The sequence below is a fragment of the Mastigoproctus giganteus genome, chromosome 3 (genome assembly GCF_048544385.1).
Source record: "Mastigoproctus giganteus isolate SK-2022 chromosome 3, ASM4854438v1, whole genome shotgun sequence".
NCBI lineage: Eukaryota > Metazoa > Arthropoda > Arachnida > Uropygi > Thelyphonidae > Mastigoproctus > Mastigoproctus giganteus.
In genome coordinates, this window is record NC_143577.1 from 235,618,796 (window position 1) to 235,640,277 (window position 21,482).

Below are 21,482 nucleotides of genomic sequence, written 5' to 3' on the forward strand. Positions count from 1 at the left end.
ACTTAACGCTGTGATCTAAATAAATTTCTGCTATTTTCACGCCGACACAAAACAACACAATTCTAATTCACCGCCGAACTATACTTTATTTCATTTTTGGTTAATTCCAATGTAAACAAGTGGAGGTTGTTCTCGCCCCTGAAAATAGCTACCTCGTTTGTTGATATAGCTTCATGTATGTAGCCGCCTTAACTTAGCGAATCAGTTAAGATGTCTGCATACTTCATGGTTATATCAACAAATGAGGTGACTGTTTTCAGGAGCGAGGGCAACTCTCGTTTGTTTGCGTGGTAACTGTTTGGATTTCACTTGGCATACTTTTTCTAATTATAAATAAAATGAGGAGTTGTTTTTAATGTACTATGTTAGTAGGGTTTCCGAGTTTGTAGAAGTACCAAGGAATAAAACACAAACTTTCTTTCAATTAAAAAAATACACATTATCTCACTAAATAGTGGAAGTGCATGTTAATACAAGAAAATGCATGAAAGATATATATAATTCAGGCAGGTTGTAATTATTCTGGTACAGTCATCCAAGGGAATGCTAGAGGCAAAACTAACCAGCCCACCTGCTGTGGTGCCCTCTAGTGCAAGGTATGCATCAAGAATTATTAGAAAGTGTTCTGAAAGTTCGCTGGCCCGTGTGTAGCGTCATTTTTGGCCCAACTCACGTGGTAACATCTCTTCCTCATCAGTGAACAAACTATCAAAACACAACCGTCGAATTATTCTACACAAAAGGCGAATAATCAGCTGTAGCGTAGTCGAGATTTGCAACAGGGGCCATAAACTAATAAATAAGTATTATAAAATATTACATTTATTCGTATTTTTGAACGACTAAGTAAAAAATCAATACTTAAAAACTTTGACATGGAGGGAAAGATGGCATTAGAGCTAGAGTTACTCGGGAAAGAGGCCTGACTTTTTTCTTTCTTTTTGCGCTTTGCGCTTTCCATTGCTATGCAGCCAGAAAAATTTGCTGATTAAGAAAAGTTCTTTTAGTGATTTTGGTATGGTAATCATAACGCAGCGTGAAAAAGATAAATAACTAAAAAAAAAAAATCTATATATATACTGTTTTATTAGTTTACAGAAATGGCTACTTACCACTGTACAAAAGGACATCCATAATAAGACTCCTAGCATCTTCTTCAGATCTGAGAATTAAAAAAAAAAAAAAAAAGAAAAGAAAAAAACTCATGAGAACATACAACGTGAGATGATGCTTAAATAAAAATCAAAAAGGAAAGAATGTGATGAAAATGAAAACCAACAATCTCTGTTGAATTATGTCAGTCATGAGACGGCTAGGACTTAATGATATAGCAGACAAGGGAAAAAAAAAAAGTGAGAGGGGGAAAAAAATAAACGGCTTCACATGTTCGACACAGACTATGTGATCTGTGTGGGGACAGTGAAGGGAAAAAGCACCGGGGTGAGAGACTCCTTGACAAACGCGATAGCAGGGGGGGGGGGGGAATTTCGTGTGCCTTAATCCTGTTCACACCTTCAGTGGAAATTTTCCGCCTCTGATCCGGGTGACCGAAGTTCAAAACCCCGTGTCGAGCCGTGTAGGCGCCTGTGACGGCTTAAAATATTAGTCTAACCTTCCTGTTCGGTTCGTTTATGATTAACCAGAAAATTTAATACATTCAATTTTTTTTCTTTTTCTTTTTTTTTTTCTGCAGACTGATGGGAATAAAACAGGAAATTACATTACATTGTACAAAAAAGAAAAAGAGAAGAAAGTTAATGTGATAATTGTATCGTGTTGGTATGTGGGTGAAAAAAAAAATCTATTTCTTTATAAATTAGATTAAAAATATCTTAGAATGCACACTTTATTCTTTACACATAGAAAATTCAATACTTATTAAATTTACATGGTGACGTAACTGTAAACCCGTATGCAGATGTTTTCAAAACAGTTTAGAACTCCATGCACAGCGCTCTTGCTTCCGAAATGTAAAATGTCTGAAAAATTTATGGAACAGTGCGTGAATTGAGGAAAATTCCTGCTGAAAATTACGAATTGTTACCAGAAGTTTGTGGAGGATCTGCAATATCAGACGGACGAGCTTCCAACCGTTCAGTGGCACAAAAATCGTTGTTGAAAAAAGTCCATGATGTGATTATCGATCTGGTTGTTCGCTAATCGAAGAATGACTATCAGAATGAAAGCAAGACAATTGGAGTTGGATTAAGGGTGTGGTCGTTAATTTTTACCCATCAGTCTAAAATGAAGAAGGCCTTGAAGAAATTATGAAAATCTTAAAATGAGATGATGCCAAAATCTCGAAGAATTCCAGATTTCTTGAATACTTCGAGATTTTCACATCATCTTCGTTCAGACAAACATAGTTAAGAAAATGGACACTTTACGTATTTGTGAACGCACTTAAAAATGCTGGATCATTACCTGGCATTTACAGAACCCCACCCCTACCCCCAGGGAGTGGGGCAGGGAAACGGTGAAAACTTCAGCCAAGCATTGCCCTCCATCTTTCCCCTGGATGAAAGAAAAGGGCATATCAGGTTTGGTTACTTTGGCTCCTATAGGGGCCCGATTGATAAAGACCACACAGTGAGCCTTTCTTCTTTATGTGTTAGTTTTAGATAATGGGAAAGGTATAAGAAAGCTATATCAAATAGTCGGTAATCTTTCTTCTGATGGTTTGAGGACACTTTGACAGTCTTCAAAATCTTCCAATGTAGTTTTACTACAATCTATTTTTTATCTTAATGTTTTTTATTGTTTGGAATTTTAGTTCCCATGCGCCCTCGAAGACTCCAACAAGTCGGAAATTTTTTTAATTTTTTATTTTTAGAAAATGTTGAATATCTTAATATTCCTGTGTCGGAATTCCCTGAGGAGAGCTGACGTTTTCTCCCATATATTTGGTGGTATTCCACAGAGTTTGTTGCATTTTATCTTCATGTCTGTGACGTAGTCAAATATAACTTGTAGCCTCGCCCAAGGCTGGCAGGGTGTTGCCCTCGCTTCTGCGAAGGGTGGAGGAAAGACTATTTTTCAAAACATTTCCTGTACACGAATGGATTGCAGATAAATGCTTGACTCTCACACTTGAGGACAGGAGAGAAGTGCCCACGATCCCATGAATTATTCCAACCCTCACAATCTGTTAAGACTAATCGTTATCCGTACGTTAACCTTTAGTATTGAGCTGCAATATGCTCCCTCGCGACAAATGCCTTCAGTAGCTTCCTTCCGGAACTAGTGGAGACATCAGTGGAGAAAGTTCGTTTTTGCTCATATCGCTTTTATTAGTATGCTCTCTGTATACTCCACGTGGGAAAAAATAGCACACTTCGAATAGCTCGCAGCAACCGAATTACCCAAACGAGTTTCAGGATGGTCGCATACTTCTTAAACTAGCAAGTAGAATTCTGAAGAGAGTCGCCATGTTTGATTATCTTTTAATTACCTATTAAATGTTGTTACAAGAATCGAGGCGAAAATTTCAGGTCTCAAAACAGGGTCAGTTATAGATTAAAGACACTTAAAGCAACTGCTGGAGGTCCAAATATTCTTAAGAGGCCACACTAGTCTACCCGTTTATTAATTAATGCATAATTTTCGTTATGGTTGCTAAAGAGACCCATCTTTTCGAATATGGGTATGATATGAAAACCCGGATTAAGTTGTATGACACTGTAAGCTGAATGGTCATTGAAACAGAATCATTTTCGTCATTATTATTTTACAATTTTCCTAATTTTCTAATTATTATATTTTCAAATTGATTTTAAATTAGTAGCGCTGGCCAAAAAAATTCTAACCTTTATTCATTATCGAATCGGGCCGCCTTTGTTTCGAATAACAATGCATGCGGCGCGGTATGGATTCTATAACATGTTTTAGTGCTTTTTGGTCTAACTGTAACCATTCTTCCAGCAAAATATCGCATAGCTGCGATAAAACTGAAGGAAGAGGACCGTTGCCAAATAGCTCTCTCCAGCACATCCCGCGCATTCTCAGTAGGATTGGGACCAGGTGAATGTAGGGGCCCAGGGAAGAAGGCGGATATGCGTGTCATGTTCTCCGAATCATTCTTGCACGATTCTGACACAATGTGCTGTTGCATTTTCATCCATAAAGTGGCCGTCACGTTCTGGATAAAAGTGCAACATTACAGGGTGCAGTAAATCTGATACAAAATTGTATAACATAAATTGTATGATAGGTACTCCCTGAATAGCATTCGACCTTCCACAGGTATCAACCGACTCAGTCCGTGCTAAAAAAAAATTCCCCATACCATGATACCAGCTCCAGATGCTTGGGTTTTCTTAGCAAGGCAAGCAGGATCCATCGCTTCGTAATGTTCTCGCCACCTCTCTGCCTACCATCAGTGCAAAACAAAGTGTATCGTGATTCGTCTGACCACACGACGTTCTTCCATTATTCTTCTGTCCAATCACGACTTCCTCGGTACCACTGCATTTGGATTTTTCTGTTTATCTCTGAAACAAGTGGCTTCCAAATAGACAAGCGACTGTCAGTACCCAATTTTTTCAATTCCCTGCGCATGGTATGGTTTAAAGAGGGCAGTTCTGGGCTTGGTTGAATTCAGATGTTATTTCAGTCCTCCTTAGAGTACAACGGTTTCGCTCTTGAAGCATTGCTTTTCTGCCATATACGCCTTTGAGATGTGGAAGAACCGCTTGCTTTGCAGTTATTAAAAACCTTTGAGGCAGATTCTTTCGCGAAACCAGTTATGTCTTTCTTTTCTTGATTCGTGGCTCCTGCTGAACGTGCACTCACGATAAGACCTTTTTCAAAGTCTGATAGGTCTCGCGTTTTCCCCATTCTGGCTTCGGATTGCTGTAGTCGAACGGGCTATAGTCTTTATACTCAAGAGGCAACACGTCATCACAGTTTTCGTTGCATCTATTTGCATTTATTGTCTGTGATTCACTTAATACAAAGGTTCGTATTTTTGACCAGTGTGCGTATAACATTATATTTTTTTATTGAATATCAATAGAAATAAACAATAAAAAAATGTACATTTCAAATATAATTTTCCCTTGTATGATAGTGTATAAGTTTATTTCCTATATGCAATAATTTTTATATTTTTTTTCTGGCACTAATTTTTATTATCATATGCTGTAGTTTGCTACAGCATATGATAACAAAAATTAGTGCCAGACTACTCATTAATTCGTTTTTAGGGTACTGATCCTATTACGCTCCAAAATTGTACCCAAACCTTACTCTATACACACCTGCCTCTCGAATTTCACTATGAATTTTCAGAAAAAAAAAAAAAAAAAAAAGAAAGAAACAGACGTTCGTAAACGTACTGTTTTCTTTTATTAGTAATACGGAGCCATCACCGTGGACAGATGTAATGTCATCTCTGAAAAAGGAAGAAATATCCTCCTTTATTCATATTCTTCAGAATTTTTTCCAGTCTCGCAACTTATTAAGATTTCTTAGAATCACTTATATATTGCAAATTTAAAGCTCCACAATTTCCAAGTGTGTATTAAGATGTGTATGTCTGTCCTCTGATAAGATTGCACCACGATGGCTATTGGGATAGTCTCCCTGTTAATCAATTCAGATGAACTTACAGTGGCGGACAAAAAAACTGCATCACCTTAAAAAAAGTAACATTTGGAGTGAAACGTATAAGATATTGTTTGATTACAGTCATTTTGTTTGTCGCAAAGCAAAGGTATTGCGTCAGATAACGCTTCTATTGCATCAGACAGTAATCGCAAGGTAATTGCATCAACCGTTTCTATAAATACGGCATTGGAAGAGTATACATCCATTAGTATCCTGTTTTGCGGAGGTGTAAGCATGGCTCCATATGTTTAGTTGACACCAAGAAAAAAAAGTGTAGTGCTCTGTCCAGGAAGGGCTTTCTACGCGTGCTATCGTTGATAAAATAGGCTGCCACCAGTCAACAGTATCCCGGGTGCTGGAATTAAAGCGTGAAACGGGTGATGTGAAGTGAAGACCTGGATCAGGCCATAAGAGAGTGACTACGCCTTCTCAAGATCGATATTTGAAATAGCTATGCCTTCGTAATCGCTATGCTAGTGCTCCTGATCTAAAACTGTACTTTGAGATGACCTCTGGTGCTGAAACAAGTGCACGAACTATCCAAAGACTGCTTTCGGAATGTGGTCTGCATGCCTATCGGCCCAAGAGGAAGCCTTTGTTGACCCAAGAAATGAAGAAGAAGCGACTTGCTTGGACTAAAGAGCAATGGGACACCGTCATCTTTTCTGACGAATCGAAATTCAACCTGCATGGCTCTGATGAGAAGCGATATGTCAGAAGACGAAAATCGGAAGCATACCATCCTTACTGCATAACACCGACTGTAAAGTTCCCCGCTGGTCAGATGGTCTGGGGATGCATAACAAGCAAAGGGGTGGGGCGAATTAAGTTTATTAACGGAATGGTGAGTGCAGAAACCTACACTGCTATCTTGGAGGAGTGCCTGAAACCTTTATTAGGGATCAGAAACAGGGACGTCCAAAACTGCAGTTTTCAACTGGCCTCAGCACCTTGCCACAGCAAAATTGGTAAGTTTTATGCTATTTAGTTTGTCTTCTTGTCTCACAAGGCCTAAAACATACTTACACCAATGTTTTCGCTCGTTTTTCTCCCTTAAGTCATACTTCAGAAATGCTGGCATTACAGTGTTGGACTGGTACGGCAACAGTCTAGATTTGAACCCTATTGAAAATTGCTGGTACATAATGTCGTCTAAAATTGCTCAGAACAGCCAACAAGTAAGATTCGTCTGCAGGAGAGCATTGTAAGGGTGGTACCACGAAATTGGGCAACCGTATATCCAGAAATTGGGCAACCGTATTAGCTCTATGCCAGATCATTGCAAGGCTGTAATTGCAGCTCGAGAAGGAACAACAAAATATTGAGGACTTATTTTGTTGGTTTACAGTACATAATACTATTATGTTAACTTGTCATTTCAGTTTGTATACGTAAATGCAATAAAATGTATGTTTGGTTGTCATGATTGCCATTTGCATGATTTCTCATATTTCCATTAATTACGCAATTCATCCTTTGGGAAGATATTTATGGCAATTAGGTATATCAGGTGGAGTCTTTTTATTGGATTTCATTCACAGAGATATATATCCAATCTAACAAATACAGCGAACATTTCTGCAACCCACAATTCAGCGAAAAACACATTATTTGCAAAATTTACAAGTGATGCAATGAATTTCGAATTTTTTTTTAATTTAAGCTTTATTGTTTTGTTCAGTTGACTATTTTTTGATTTAAAATGGTAGAATGACTGAAGAAATAGCCTATAGTGGGCTTAAATCGACCGGTTATATTCAACTAATTTCAAAAGATAATCAAATTATTGTAACACAACCTGGGCTGGGAGTTGTCATGGGTCCTGTTATGGACCCTAGACAGTTGTCTTATTTGTGTAGGCGGAAATCTGACCCTGGTCCTTTGAACTCTTACTGCTAGCTACCCTCCCCCCCTCAGTAAGCTAATTCGCATATTAAACAGTATACATTTTAACATCTGGTGGGGCATAACGCCATCATAGTACTAACAGTTAAAAACTGGGAAAGGAATTACCTTTTATTTGTATTGTAATACCGATGCAACTCAAAGGAATGGGTGTTGTACATAACGCACTTACGGAAAGTATGCTTTTTTTTTTTTTTTCTTATCGCAAACTTCAGTCTGCCTTTTTCGTCTAATATACTAAAAGTCCAGTATTATTGATGTTCTTTTAACTTTTTACAGCCTTGGAGCTTCTTAAACGCATTTATTTTAACCTTATTTGTTCTAGCCTACTTAGAAACCGTGGGCGGGAATTGTCTGAATATTAAGGTAGTGAGGTAAGTCAGCAAACAGTTCCCCACTGTGCAAGCAAGTGCCCGTTCAATATACGGTACGTGCTTTGGAGAGTTGACATGAATGAGGCGGATATGGCCAAGCAGTTTTTCACTATGGTCGCGTTTTTTGTGATGGTAATATGAATGTTAAATAGGTTTAAACTGCAGGTTGTATTCATCTTTTGCAGGTTACCGAATTTTCGCGATATTTCAGCCATTGTTAATAACTGCTAAGGACTACACGGAAGACGTTGAAAAGAAGCGTCTTAAAGTTTTGTGCTGTTTTCTTAATACTGTGTGGTACAATCCCGTAATGACGAATAGTGTTTTGAGGAAAATATTACCATAACGAAAATTATGGTAAAGTGAACTCTGAATTTATTATTTCATTAAACTCTAGAATTTAAATTCTGCAATTTATGTGAAAAAACTGTAAGCGGCTCGTCCACGGGGACCAATATCACTATCCAATTTAAAACTGCTCTTCTGGAGAAATAGAAAATAATTTACATCGACACGTGTCGTGAATGTTTGAAAAAAAAAAAAAAAAAAAAAAACCTGCAAAATTAGACAGACAAAAGGAGGCCGCACATTGCATTAAGATATTTGTAAACCGTTTTATTTTCTCCTAATAACCCCATACTTTTGGTAACTTAGTATGTACATGCTAGTAGAAATGTTTCTTTATAGCGAACAGAATCAATAATGACTGACTGTAAACGTTTAAAATCTTCTTTCACATGTTAATTAAAAGAAATTATTCTGTGATGATATCCGGTTTGTGAATCTTTCCTTTGGTTGGATGAGTTCATTAACCAATTTATTTGGTTAATGAACTCGCCTACTAAAGAAAAGGTTCACAAAAAGAAAATATCCAATTGAATTACTTGAATGTACCATTGAAAAAATAACCAGCAACAGTTTTTTTGATACCTTTGTTTGATTTCAGTTCAAAATAGCCAAATCAAAACTATTTAATACGAAAAAAGAAAAAAAAAACCCCATAAAATTTTCTTTTAATTTTTTAAACCTTTTAAAATTAAAATTCAACTTTTATATATTAAAAACATTAAATTATTCTTTAATGAGGATTGAAAATCATACAATTTTTAGATGATTTCAAATCCAGTCTAATATTAGACTTGGACGAAATCCTTCAATTGTAGTAGGATTTATTCCGTACTTTCTATGTCGAGACACTCTTCAGTAACCTGAAAATAAAATGCAATGCAGTCCAGGTTAAAAGTACATTGGGATTGATGCTTATAGTATCAGCCCACCACTTAAAAGAGTTAAATTCTCCGAATTTTGGAAGACGCGGTTGTTGTTGTATTAGGGTTCAGGAGCATCAGCGACTAAGGCCATATTGCTCCGTGTAATACTGTCTGTAAATTGCGTGTGTTCTGTGGTCGATTTTCTGTTCGTTGGACGAAAAACTCGAGTTTCCGGGAGAAAAAACCATGCTACCGCACTCGCATGGGACCGACTAACCTAGCCACGTTGTGAAAAAGATCCATAAAAATTCCTCACGTCAGTGATCGGATTTGAACTCAGGTCTTTTACTCAGTGTGGGGAGGACTGCGATTCTACCAACTCACACCCACGAGGGCAAGACGCCGTTATACAGAGTTAGAAGAGATGAACAAATGTCTTTTTGTTTCCAAGGAAATTTTTATTTTAGCAGTAAATCTGTTAATGTTTGAAATTATTATTTTAATATATTTATTTATTTTTTTGTAATACTTACCTCCTTGCTTAGCACTTAAAAAAATTAAAAAAGTACTGGAAATCGTTACGCCCTTTCAATACCAAAACGGAATTCTCGTACATTCATCAGTTTTTCTCCCCTTAGATTTTTGACAAGCTTGGAATCTTCATATTTTATAATAAAAATAAATTTATATTTTGAGTTTGAAAGCAACGTTTATACAACAAATATACTCGTATGATCCAGCTTAAATTTAGTTTTGTATTCGAGTACATCGAGAAATAATCTTTCTTCATATAGATCTTGAGCTTGTTAAAAGGATCCAAAAAGATGGGCGACTGACTACTTATATATTTATATAGACAACTATATTTCATTTTATTTTAATTAATTGATTTATTATTATTTTATTTTATTTTTTTGCTATTGCAGCGAAAACGTAGCTTACGTGTATTGTCTCGTCTTTACTAATACCAATAGGCAATTTTTTTTATTCCTTATGTTTTTAGGTTCGAAAATATTATCTGTCTGTTATAATATTTATGATTATCTCACTAAGTTAATAAACATCGCGTATCTTTTAGTTTTCTTTCCGCTTCAAAATGCGAGGAGGGGGGGGGTTAAAAATTCACTCAGAAGTATTTGTGATAGAAAGATTATTTGTTTGATACCTTGAAACCTCTATGGCAATCATACAAATTTTGGCTTGGATCTGACAATTCATTTTTATTCTTTGAAGCACTGAATGAAGTGAAGTGTCACAATGAATAAAGTGGGATACAGATCAGTGATTCGGTTCCTCTTTGTGCAAGAGAAACTCTCAAAACAATCCACAAAGAAATGGCCGCTGTTTATGGAAAAGACTGCTTAGGTGTTGCTTTATATTGGTAAAAACAGTTCAAATGTGGAGGAACCTCAGTGCATGGTGAAGATAAACGCCCTGAAACTTCTGTAACAGAAGAGTGTTGGAAAAACTGCGGCATTAATCCTAGAAGATCGCCGTATTAGAGTAAAAAAAAACTACCTGCAGAGCTCCAAACTAGTGTAAGGTCTGTGGAAAACATCATCCATCAACAGTTGCATACAAGTAAAGTGTCTGCCAGATGGGTTCCCAGACAATGTGCGCATGAAATGTTGTCGATATGCCAGGATAAACTGAAATATTGCTGCATTCAACGATAAAAATTCGAGGATGAATCTACACCCTTGAATTTTGCTTCCTCTTTCCTGCCCAGAAGTCCTTTCTTCGTGGAATGGCGATGCTGTTGCTGCTGATGATGATGATGAGGTGATTTCTGCTGCCGAGTAGTGGTTTGAAGGACAATCAGAAAACTTCTACAAAACTGGCCTGTGGAAGTGTATTGGGAGGTGACAAATGTGTGTCTTAAAAATGTTTTGTCTGGTGACAGAAAATGTTGAAAACGTGTAATACATGGTTTGTTTCAACCTTCTGTCACAATTACTTCTGGGTGAATACAAATCTTTTCTTTGAATCCCCTCCCCTAGTATTTTTCGGTGCAGTTATTAACTTAATCAGTAACTGATTTTGATTATTTTCAATGGGTATGTGAAATTTCATATTATTGCATTATATAAAAGTTCTTTGCTTTTGCTCTTCGCTAGCCGAGATTCTAAGATTTTAAGCTGAGATTTTGCTCTTCCATAGCTGAGATTCTGACATATCTGTTGTGATTTATGTTTTGTTTTTTTTTTGACATTTTCTGCGACTGAATAAAGTTCATTCTCTGCTTGGCCCTCAGTGACTCTTAGTGATCTGAACTCTAGTTCCTCCAATAGCTTTTATAGACATGGTCATTAAGATTAATTGAGTCTTGTCATTATTTCCAGTAGATAAAACAATAGAAACAGTCACCCAACTGCAGTTATTGTCATTTGCAACATCATTTCTAACTGATTGTTGTGCTGCACAAGAAAATCAAAATATGATGGAATCGCTCTCTCCCTCTTTCTATATATATTTATCATTTTTGTTTTTGTTTCTTTTTGTCTTATGCATTGTTCTTTCTTTCTTTCAAATAAATAAAGAATAATATATAGAGTATTTGTTATTTCTCCTGTTTTCCTTTCTTTGTTTGCCAATCTCCTCAGAATCTCGGTTCTGCATATTATGTTCGACGATTCCGTTATTTGCTTTATGCTTTGGAAGTTCGCTGCGCTTCATGGTTCAATTGCTTTCTGTATTTCGATTAGTAATATGACATCCTTGGAGCATCCATCTTGCCACATAAAAGTAATTGTAAGTAGATCTAACCGTTCGGCTTATCTCCTATGAAAATGAATGGCTACCCGTTCTGTGATAAATTATGCCAGCACCGAGAAGGGGGGGGGGGCCTTAAAAAAAGGCCACAACCAGATTTAAAATATACCGTTCGAAGGTTTCTTTTACTGATCACTGGATAATTTCGAGGTTGAAGCCCTGTTGATATCCGATCCCATTATCCGCTGGCGCATTCCAACTGTCTATTTAGATCAATTAAGGGAGAAATAATACTGCGAACTGTTAGGCTTAGAAAAATACCTAATTGTTCGTATAGGTCAGTTACTCTGTCTGGAGATAAAAGAAATGTTACGAAAGGCCCCTGCCATTTGCGGAGCAGCCGAAGTAACTCGATACGATTGTTAAGTATGGTTCTGCAGTGCTTATCAGTGGAGCAGCCACTAATGATGTACAAGCACGAATCATAAAGCAAATGTGGCTTTCCTGCCCAACTCGATGGATGCGAAAACATCATCAAGCAAAACTTCCCCACAAAATGTATTATGTTCATCTGTTTTGTGAGGGAAAATGCATTTTGGTTTAGATTGTTCTTTTTTCTAAAAAAAATCCCTCACCCTCCCTTCGTATCTTCCAGATTGACTGTATGCACACACACACCATAATCTATGTAGTTCAACGACTCCCTTTGGTCAGTAGACTACTATATTTTTTAATCATTTGCAAGATCATTTGGTGTTTTAGGCCACCCTAGACCTTCGAAATTTGCTGTCACTTCATCTGATCGTTAGAATTATTTATAGCCTGTGATACTACACTGTAGTACGATGACAAGCGCCTTCATTCAGCTCTAAACAGGCGATTGGAATTGGTGGACCGCAGGATGGTCATTACATCATGCAAAATGGAATCGTTTAACATAATATCAGTTTCGCCATTTTTGGTGCTACAGGAGATGGGGAAAGCTCCTTGAGCAGCAGTAGAGACTGTTAGGAGAAGATGAACTTGGAAAAATAAATAATATATTCTAATAAAAACGTAATTATATAGAAATTAGAATTCTTTGAAAACAAAGCGTCAACTAATATGCTAGCGGGATTACAAGTTCCACGCATGTTCCTACCTTAAAAACTTGCACCTTCGAATTTTTCCTTGGGGGAGAAATAACAGGGAAAGAATTCAGGGATAATAATAGGGAAGTTTTATTACTCTGCAAACGAAATTGGTGTCCTGAGTCATCTGTTACGTGCAGCAATAGTTAAACTGTCTGCCAACCTCTACTTGAAGACTATAAAAGTCTCCTTAATATTAGAACTTGTAAATCCGCACTTATTGGGTCACGGCCAGCAATGTTAATGCGGCCAACTGTTCGGGTATAACAGTTTATCTAGTTTGTGGCATGTTACACGAGACTTGTTATTAGGAGACACGTGCACGCGAAGGGAAAAAAAAAAAAAAATGCTAACGTCACCTACTGGCATCCAAAACAAGATTTAAAAACACAATCAAGTAATAAACAGAAAGGGAGAAAGTATATGCATACTTGCTCCATTGGTTTGAAATGAAGACTAGAGAATGTAAAAATATAATTCTAGTGTTTTTCTCTATTCTTTATGCAGATCAAAATGTTTTAAATTATAATATCATACACTGAGTTGTCCCTTTATTAGGTACACTTACATATAGCGAGTAGGTTCTGATTAAAAAAAAAAAAAAAAAATTCTGTTTATACTCCGGCACGACAACCAAGTTAGTAGAGTTTACAATAAATCGTCAATACAAAATATTTATCAGTCACGGGCTTGAACCCCGGTCCACTCAAGGAACGCGTACTATGCACTCTCGTTCCTGACCAATGGGCTACGTCATTAGCTGCCTAAAGTATGCCACAGGGATGCTAGTCCATGTTGACTGAGTTGCTTTTCACAGTTGTCGAATATTGGATAGTTGCGGATTTCTAGTCCTAAGGGTCATTTCATCTCGTCGCATAGGTACTCAAGTGGATTGAGATCCAATGACTGTGGAGGCTGAATGCATTGTCACATTGCTGGAATCAGTTCTGTACAATTCTGGACTTGTAACATAGTGCATTATATTGTTGGAAAATCCCATTCGCAGATGGATACACTGCAGAAGAGGGATGCTCCTCATCGGAAACAGTTTACAGATAACTTGTACATTCCAAATGTTGCTCCACTTGTATAAACGGGCCCAATGTGCACCTCGAAAACACTCCCCGCAATTTTTGACATCTGGCAGAATGGACACTTGCTGTTTTTGCTATATTCTGGTCCTCCTACGTAATTCACTACATAATTCATTACATACCTGGAGACATTGGACGTGGAAATTATAATTTCTCGTATGAGGGCAGATCCATAAAAAGTTAGGTAATTACGCATTACATCACTCAGACGCGTTCGTTATTCAATTTTTTTCTCCTTAAACCTATATCATCAAGAGTAGCACAGTTAGTGGAATCGCCGTTCTTCCCACAACGGCTGTAAAATACTTGAGTTCGAATCATGTTAAATTCATTGAATTTTCCGTTTTCTGCGATTAAATAGAAGTGAAAGGAAAGTAACCGACTTTTCACCAATTAATTAATTAACTAATAATATCTAAAAATAACATTTGAAATTTTTGTAATGTTTCAGCACTTTTCTTATTTCCTTTTGGATTTTAATAAAATCGAAATACAACGTGTATTTCATGGATCTTCTCTAATTACTACAATAAACTAATAGTAATAATTCCTTAATTATATATTTAGTAAATTAATAACAAAAAATGAAGTTATTGTTGGGTGTTAGGCACATTAGCGACTTGACTCAACAACAATAATAAGCACCGTACATCATTTATTTCTCCAATCAGCGAACTGCCACAAACATCTACAGATTCTTGGCTAATTACAGTATGTAGTATACATCTGGATAAAGCTATGTATGGAAACAAAAAAAAAAAAAAAAAAAAACCGTATTTATATTTGTAAATCTGATTTTAATGAAATTTGTAATGGCCTGACAAAGCTTTCTAAAAGTGCTAAATAGATTTCATGAAAAATCTGTTTTTTTTTTTTCGTCTAGCAGACTAGACGAAAAATCCGAGTTGTGAAGAAAATTCATAAAACTTCCTCTCGTCATCGAAGGGATTTGAATTCACGTCTTTTATATTGGTGTGAGATCGTTGTGTTTAGTTTTTACATCACTGCACTGCTGCGTAATTGCGGTGTTCACCAATAGCAAAGAAGTAAAATACTCTCTTTCTCCCCTTTGTCATTTGGACAATTCTTTCCTCTTATTGAATAGATATGATCATCTGATTTTAATCTCAAAAATAATGATTAATGTAATTCATTTCCTGTTCATAACTGGTTTTCGGGATTTGCATTGCCCGAGAAGTTACTCCATATTTCTGGACTATAGCATTGCCCACTGAAATGTACTCTTCAGTACCTTCTTGAAAGGGTGCTTCACCTCGCTGAACTTGACTGCAAAACTAGAGGAATATAGTATAATTATAGTTTTCTCGCCTATCCAAGACAATGGAAACTAGTACGATGCAAATTATATATATAATTGTTATTGTCTCTTTGTTGTCATCAGACCAGAAAAATGTATGAAGTTAATATCTGTTTACACTTAGCACTCTCGGAAGGTGAACTCACCCTCTAGCTTTTACTTCGTCGTCCTTTGTGGGTGTAGCCTCCACCTTTCCCATTTGCTAACAATAGGCAATTTTATGTCTCTGCACGGATTTCTGTAGGTTACGTGATGTGGTGTCCTCTTGACTCCGCTTGCCCTATTTATAGGATCTATAAATGTTCTCATCAGAACAACTGATTTCTTTCGAACCTAGCATGGAAGCAGCACAATCGTCGGTAAATACATATATACTTTTAGAATGGGGCAATCGATCGAAAGAGCTAGTTAGAATATTGAACGATGGCGGTGTAAAAAAGAGATCCTAAAAATAGATAATGTGGATTAGTGATGGTAGTAATAAAAAGAGTTTTATTTAACAAGAGATATACAGTATCTATGTACGCTTATATGGCTAGGACTTGAAAGTTGAAAAGTTTCCAAGATTTGAAAGGCTGTTTAACTTCAGTTTTAATAACATATCATGAAGGTAAGTTTGTCTATTTCAGAGGGACTGTGTATCTGCGAAAAAAACAATTCGCATCTTTCCTAGAGCGATTTCTTCGCACTTGTAATGCTATATGCTATCAGCTTCTGTGTCCTCCGACAGTCTAAAATGCTAGTCTGATTAGAAGACGGTCTTTCTTTACAGGGCACTGGCCTCTGTGGGCTTGCTGACGGCGGTGCCTGTCTCTAGTACTGCAAGTCAGGTTTTGTTGTGACATATTTAATACGCAACAGGAAACAGATGATCATAACTCGCTCAGCACGTGCATGTGGTGTCTCCTAAATTCATTAAAAACTGCACGTACGACACTGACTGACATGTAAATAAACTATTTGTTGATTTTGTATCATCATAATCTCTCTCTCTCTCTCTCTGTTTTATAAGGATGGATGGCTTATCAGTCACTTTCTCTTGTGCTTGTTCCTATTTTCTCTCGGATCGTTTAGTCTGCGTTTTAGAAAAGAACCCCGTTTTCTTTATCTGGATTTTGCTTGTCAGCTATTGAAAATAATATCATGCTGCAGCTTGTTTTGGGAAGCTAAAACGTAATAAAACGGCTATTATGAATTTTGCAATGTTCCATTTGGGATTCCCATTCAAATTTCCATTGGGATTCCATTGTGCCTCACGGTACACCTTCACATGGTACCGAAGCCGAACCTTTCCAGAGAGTAGCTCGTAATTCGTGTTAAGTTCTGGGGGGGAAAATGGCAAGTGAACTTTAATATTAGCTTCTGAATGTAAGGTTTTAACAGTGAGGAACAGAAAATTAAGAACTATTTTATAAGCTAAGGGGAGAGGAGTTCAAAGTGATTCAGGCGAAAAAAGAGTTAGGGATTATAATTCAGTCAGATATGAAAACAAGTGGCAAAGGTGACCTGTACATAATTTATAGAACCTTTGCGTGTAGGGAAAATGATGTAATTTTATTAATTTGGGGGGGGGGGGGGGGGTTAGGATCATCAGCGACTAAGGCCCTGTTACTCCGTATATACTGTTTATAAATTGCATGTATTCTGTAGTCGATTTTCTGTTTGCTGGACGAAATACCCGACTTTCAGGGAGAAAATCCTGCCCTCGACTGAGACCGACTAACTCAGCCACGCTGTGAAAGAGGCCGATAAAAATTCCTTACTTCATCGACGGGATTCTTTCCACCCGATATGGTGAGAAAGGCGATTTTATATGAGATAATGGTGAGACGGTATTGGAATATTGTGTCCAGGAATATTGTGTAACAGGACATTTCCAACGTAACTTGATTGAGGTATATAAGGCCTTGAAGAGAATGTGTAAAATGAACGAGGGTGGTAGAAAAAAACAGGATGCAGCCCTTGCCTGAAACCGAATAACTCTGCCACGTTGTTAAAAAAGCCCACAAAAATTCCTCGCATCATTAATGGGATTCGAACCCAGGCGTCTTCCACCCTGTGTGTGTGTAGTACGATGTTATATCCACTGTGTTACCTTGAGAGGTAAGACATAATATATTATTCTAAAACAAAGATGAGGATTGTCATAATGTTATGAACGCCTTAAGGACAAGTCGAAAGAAATAATGCCGTTAAAGAAGTCAAATTTTTTTTGAGTTGGCTTCCCACCTTTATAGTAACAATTGATATTAAGCTCCATAGGTTTTTAGTAATATGATTTTTTCTGATTGATTTTAGAAAAAACAAAATAAATTTCAGAAATTTTTTAAGCTTTGTTAGATCTAAAAGATTCACCGAGCTATTTAAACTTAACCTCGGTCTTCATGGAATCTCATTTAAATTAAAGCTAACAAGGCAGCCTCTTAAAGAAGTTACGCTATAAAAAACAATGACCTTGTACTGCTGACAACCTTGACCTTCCCTATAGGGTTGAAAAAAAAAACGTGACTGGCGATAGACATTCTGCACGATCTATAGCTTTGGCTGCAGGTAAATGGCCCCACTTTCAAAAATGCATTCTTCTACGAAATATTCAACTTATTTTCTCTCAGTTATCTCCATACAAATAATTTATTAAGCAGAAACACCCTATCACTAATCGTAATCGAATCTATTAATGATCAGGTAGTTTCGAATTATTTACTTGTACAAAATTCGTTGAATCAATTAGTAAAGCAGATAAAGTGCTAGTAAGTTTAATTTTCCTAATATATTATAAATTATTTAAGCCGATTAATAAATAAACATTGGATATTGAAATAAATTTACAACAGTATTAAAATTATTCTTGTGGAGTGTTCACATAAATAAGATGTGCAGTTCTTATCAGTGGACTGCTTTTACTGCTCATAGATTTACACTAAGTTTTATCTTCAGAAAGGCCCCCAGAGGATCACTGATGACACGAACTGGTATGTTAAGCTCACGTGGGTAGCACAGTTCGTATAATTAGTCACCGGCTGGAAAAGTCCTGAGTTCGAATCTCGTCAAAGACGCATGGAATTTTTAAGCTCCTTTTTTACAAAGTGGCTGAGTCAGTTGGTTTCAGGCGAGAGTAGCATGATTTTTTTCTCCGAAACTAGGGTTTTTCGCCCAGCAAACAGCATATCGACCAAAGAACACGCAATTTAAAGATATAATAGATACGGTGCAATATGCTTTAATTGTTGATACGCCTAACACTTTACAACAACCAACCAACCCGGTATGCTGAACAATGTTCATAACAGCTGTCGAAGTTTTATCTACGGTGTCTAGGAGACCTCCTTTTCCTGAAACTTATAATAATCAAAAATTTAAGATCTGGCTCAAGAGAGAGGTGGAAAATAATATCAAATGAAAACCTTCGGAGCGATGTAGAAGTAATCCGTCAGAAATAATGCGAGTACAAAACCTAATTTCATCGAACAGGCTATATTGCTCGGAGAACAGCTTTTGGAACGAAACTCGTGAGGAATATTCTTCTCATAGCAAAGAATAACCCAAAGTGTTCTGAGTCTTCTTTAGGCAATTTCTATTTCAGTCAAAATGCATTCTCTACCCAAGATATAATTCAAAAAAGTCGGCAGCCTCCGATGCAGAAATCACTTTTTCTCATTTTACATGCTTTTGCATCTGCCAACTTGTTTTTATGCTCTGATGAGGACCGTCTTCGCAATATGGGTGTAGCTCCTTCAGATTTTATTGGCGTTTTTAATAGCATTTTGTCAGACCTCAAGAATGGTGCGTAATCAATAGTCTTTTCTCTCTACATGGTTTTATGAAATGTTTGGAAAACGGCCTCTGGTCATGTAACTGGAAATTCTCTTTAATCATTCTTCTCCTAAACTTAGATTTCATTTACATATCAGGAATTATCATCCTATCTGCATCACATCCTGAGCTTGTAAGATCCTGGAGAAGCAGAAACTTCTTGCTGATCACATAGTCATACGTCTGACGATTACTAATTTTTTCTGGTAACCTGTTGTTTAACTAACTTATTTTGATGTCACCTACGAGATTTCGCACGTTGATCGAGGTGTGCCGGTAGATGCTATCTACTTTGAATTACTAAAGCTTTTTATATAGTCCCATGAAAGAAACTTGTCCTAAAATTAATTGCTCCGGGTCTTAACAGCACCACCATATGCTTGATAGAAGACAGCTTACCAAGGTGTAAGAACCTTGGTCAATTTGGATCATTTCTACAAGTGTCATGCACTACGGTTATTCCTGGTCTGTTGCTCGTTAACATGTTTATCAATGATGTTTACCAACAGTCTCTACTCCAACTATTGTATTTCCTGTATGCTAATGATTTAAAAATCTGCTGTTTTGTCAATCGTAACGCCATCCAGGATAACATAAGTAAAATTCTTCAATGGATTTTGACAAATTATGTTGAAATAAATCAGGAGATAATGTTCGTTACATTTTAGGGAGAAAAACAATAGACAGGCACTACCCGTCCCTATATTTTTCATTTCAGTTTTTTCTATAAAGGATCTTGACAACACTTAATTATTCTGACTTGTAATTGTCGCCAAAATATCAAACGTGTTGAAAAGACATGTCAACAACGGCCTTACCTACAAAACATAAAACTGGGCGTAATGAGATTATAATTACCCAATTATTACTCCCCGACCTTTATCTCTGAAGTCCGATTTTAACCATCACGCACACCGAATGGAAGAGGCCCCGGTTCGAATCCAGTCAATGACGCCAGGAATTTGTACGGGCATATTTCACTCATTGGCTGAATTAGTCAAAATCTCAGGTTAGGATAGCACATTTTTTTCGCCCGGAAACTCATGTTTTTAGTCCAGAAAAATAGGCAAACCGACAAGAGAATGCACGCAACTTATGGACATGATATACATGGGTGAATGAGGTTACTGTCTGGTAACCCAACAATGAAAAATGTTTTTTTCATCTTCTCTTACAGACGTTCTTATTCTGACAAACCGTAAGCACCTACCCATTCTTCACTTAAAAATGAATGTCTTACGAGTGGCATGATTTTAATTTTTAAAACTTTTAGATGGATTTGCGTACTCTAAAATCTCACCTGAAACTTGAGGTTTTCAGTCAAACGCACTACCAGAGGACTTTCTATACGTCTGGACTTCCCCAGGTGAAAAAGTAATGTTGGCCTCCAAGCCTTCAGATATAGAGCCGGAAAATATTGGCACGCTCTCCCACTTTATGTGGTGAACTCTGTCAACATAACAGAATTTAAACAAAATTATGAGAAATTTATTACTTGTACTTGCTGATTTTGTGTTTTATTTTTATATGTCGCTTATTGATTTACGTTATGATGTATTGATTTATGTTTTGTTAATGTTTTGGTTTTATGCGTGTGCTGATCTTCCCTGGCAAAGAGTTACGTCACTGTGTGTGAATAATAGTTCTGTTTTCATATCTTAACACTGATACCTAGTGACATTGACATTAGTTGCCCAACACTTATTAACAACTCAACCCAACCCATTACCACTAATTTTACGAGAATATTCATAAGCAAGGAGTATTTACATATCTTAGTACAATAATGACCTCCACAGTAATAATCTCGGCACAGTGACGCAGATCCCACCAATAACTGTGCGATACTCGTGTCGTTTGTAGAGCCGGATTTAGATAGTCTGGAGCCCAGGCGCACCTATTTTCCGAGGCCCTAAAAGTAAAGTTACAGGTAACTTTATTTTTAGGGCCTCGCACCAACTGTGGTTGCATTGCTCCAGAGTTCCTATTACCTTGGGGCTCTAGTGTACCTGCATTTGCATTGACTCACAACTGTAGGGTATAGTGCTGGTTTAATATCTGTATGTGCATTTCCCAACTTTCTCCTGATGACAGCTTGCGACTTGTAAACAGTTCGGCAGTTTAAATTTACATGTACTAATATTTGCAACGCAATAAACTAAAAGAAAAATTATTTTCAATAAAATAATTACTGTTTATTTATTATTTTCATACGTAATTATTTACTGTTTGTTTATTTTCTTTTATATGCAAATTATTTAATTTTTATTTATTACTTTCATGACCTTAATAAACATATTTTAATGTTTGTGTGAATT

The 21,482-nt window shown here is 36.8% G+C and overlaps 1 protein-coding gene across 3 annotated transcripts in view; it reads right to left on the minus strand.

Annotated features, from left to right (window-relative positions):
* Positions 1-21,482, minus strand: part of LOC150088897 (uncharacterized) — a 599,507-nt gene that overhangs the window by 539,647 nt on the left and 38,378 nt on the right. For 2 of the 3 annotated variants that reach the window (XM_090369705.1, XM_090369707.1), the window contains exon 2: positions 1,113-1,162. In XM_090369705.1, the coding sequence (XP_090225831.1) occupies positions 1,113-1,162 (50 nt within the window). Of the gene's footprint in view, positions 1-1,112; positions 1,163-20,464; positions 20,614-21,482 lie in introns of all 3 variants that reach the window. The other variant, XM_090369706.1, reaches the window with a different exon arrangement.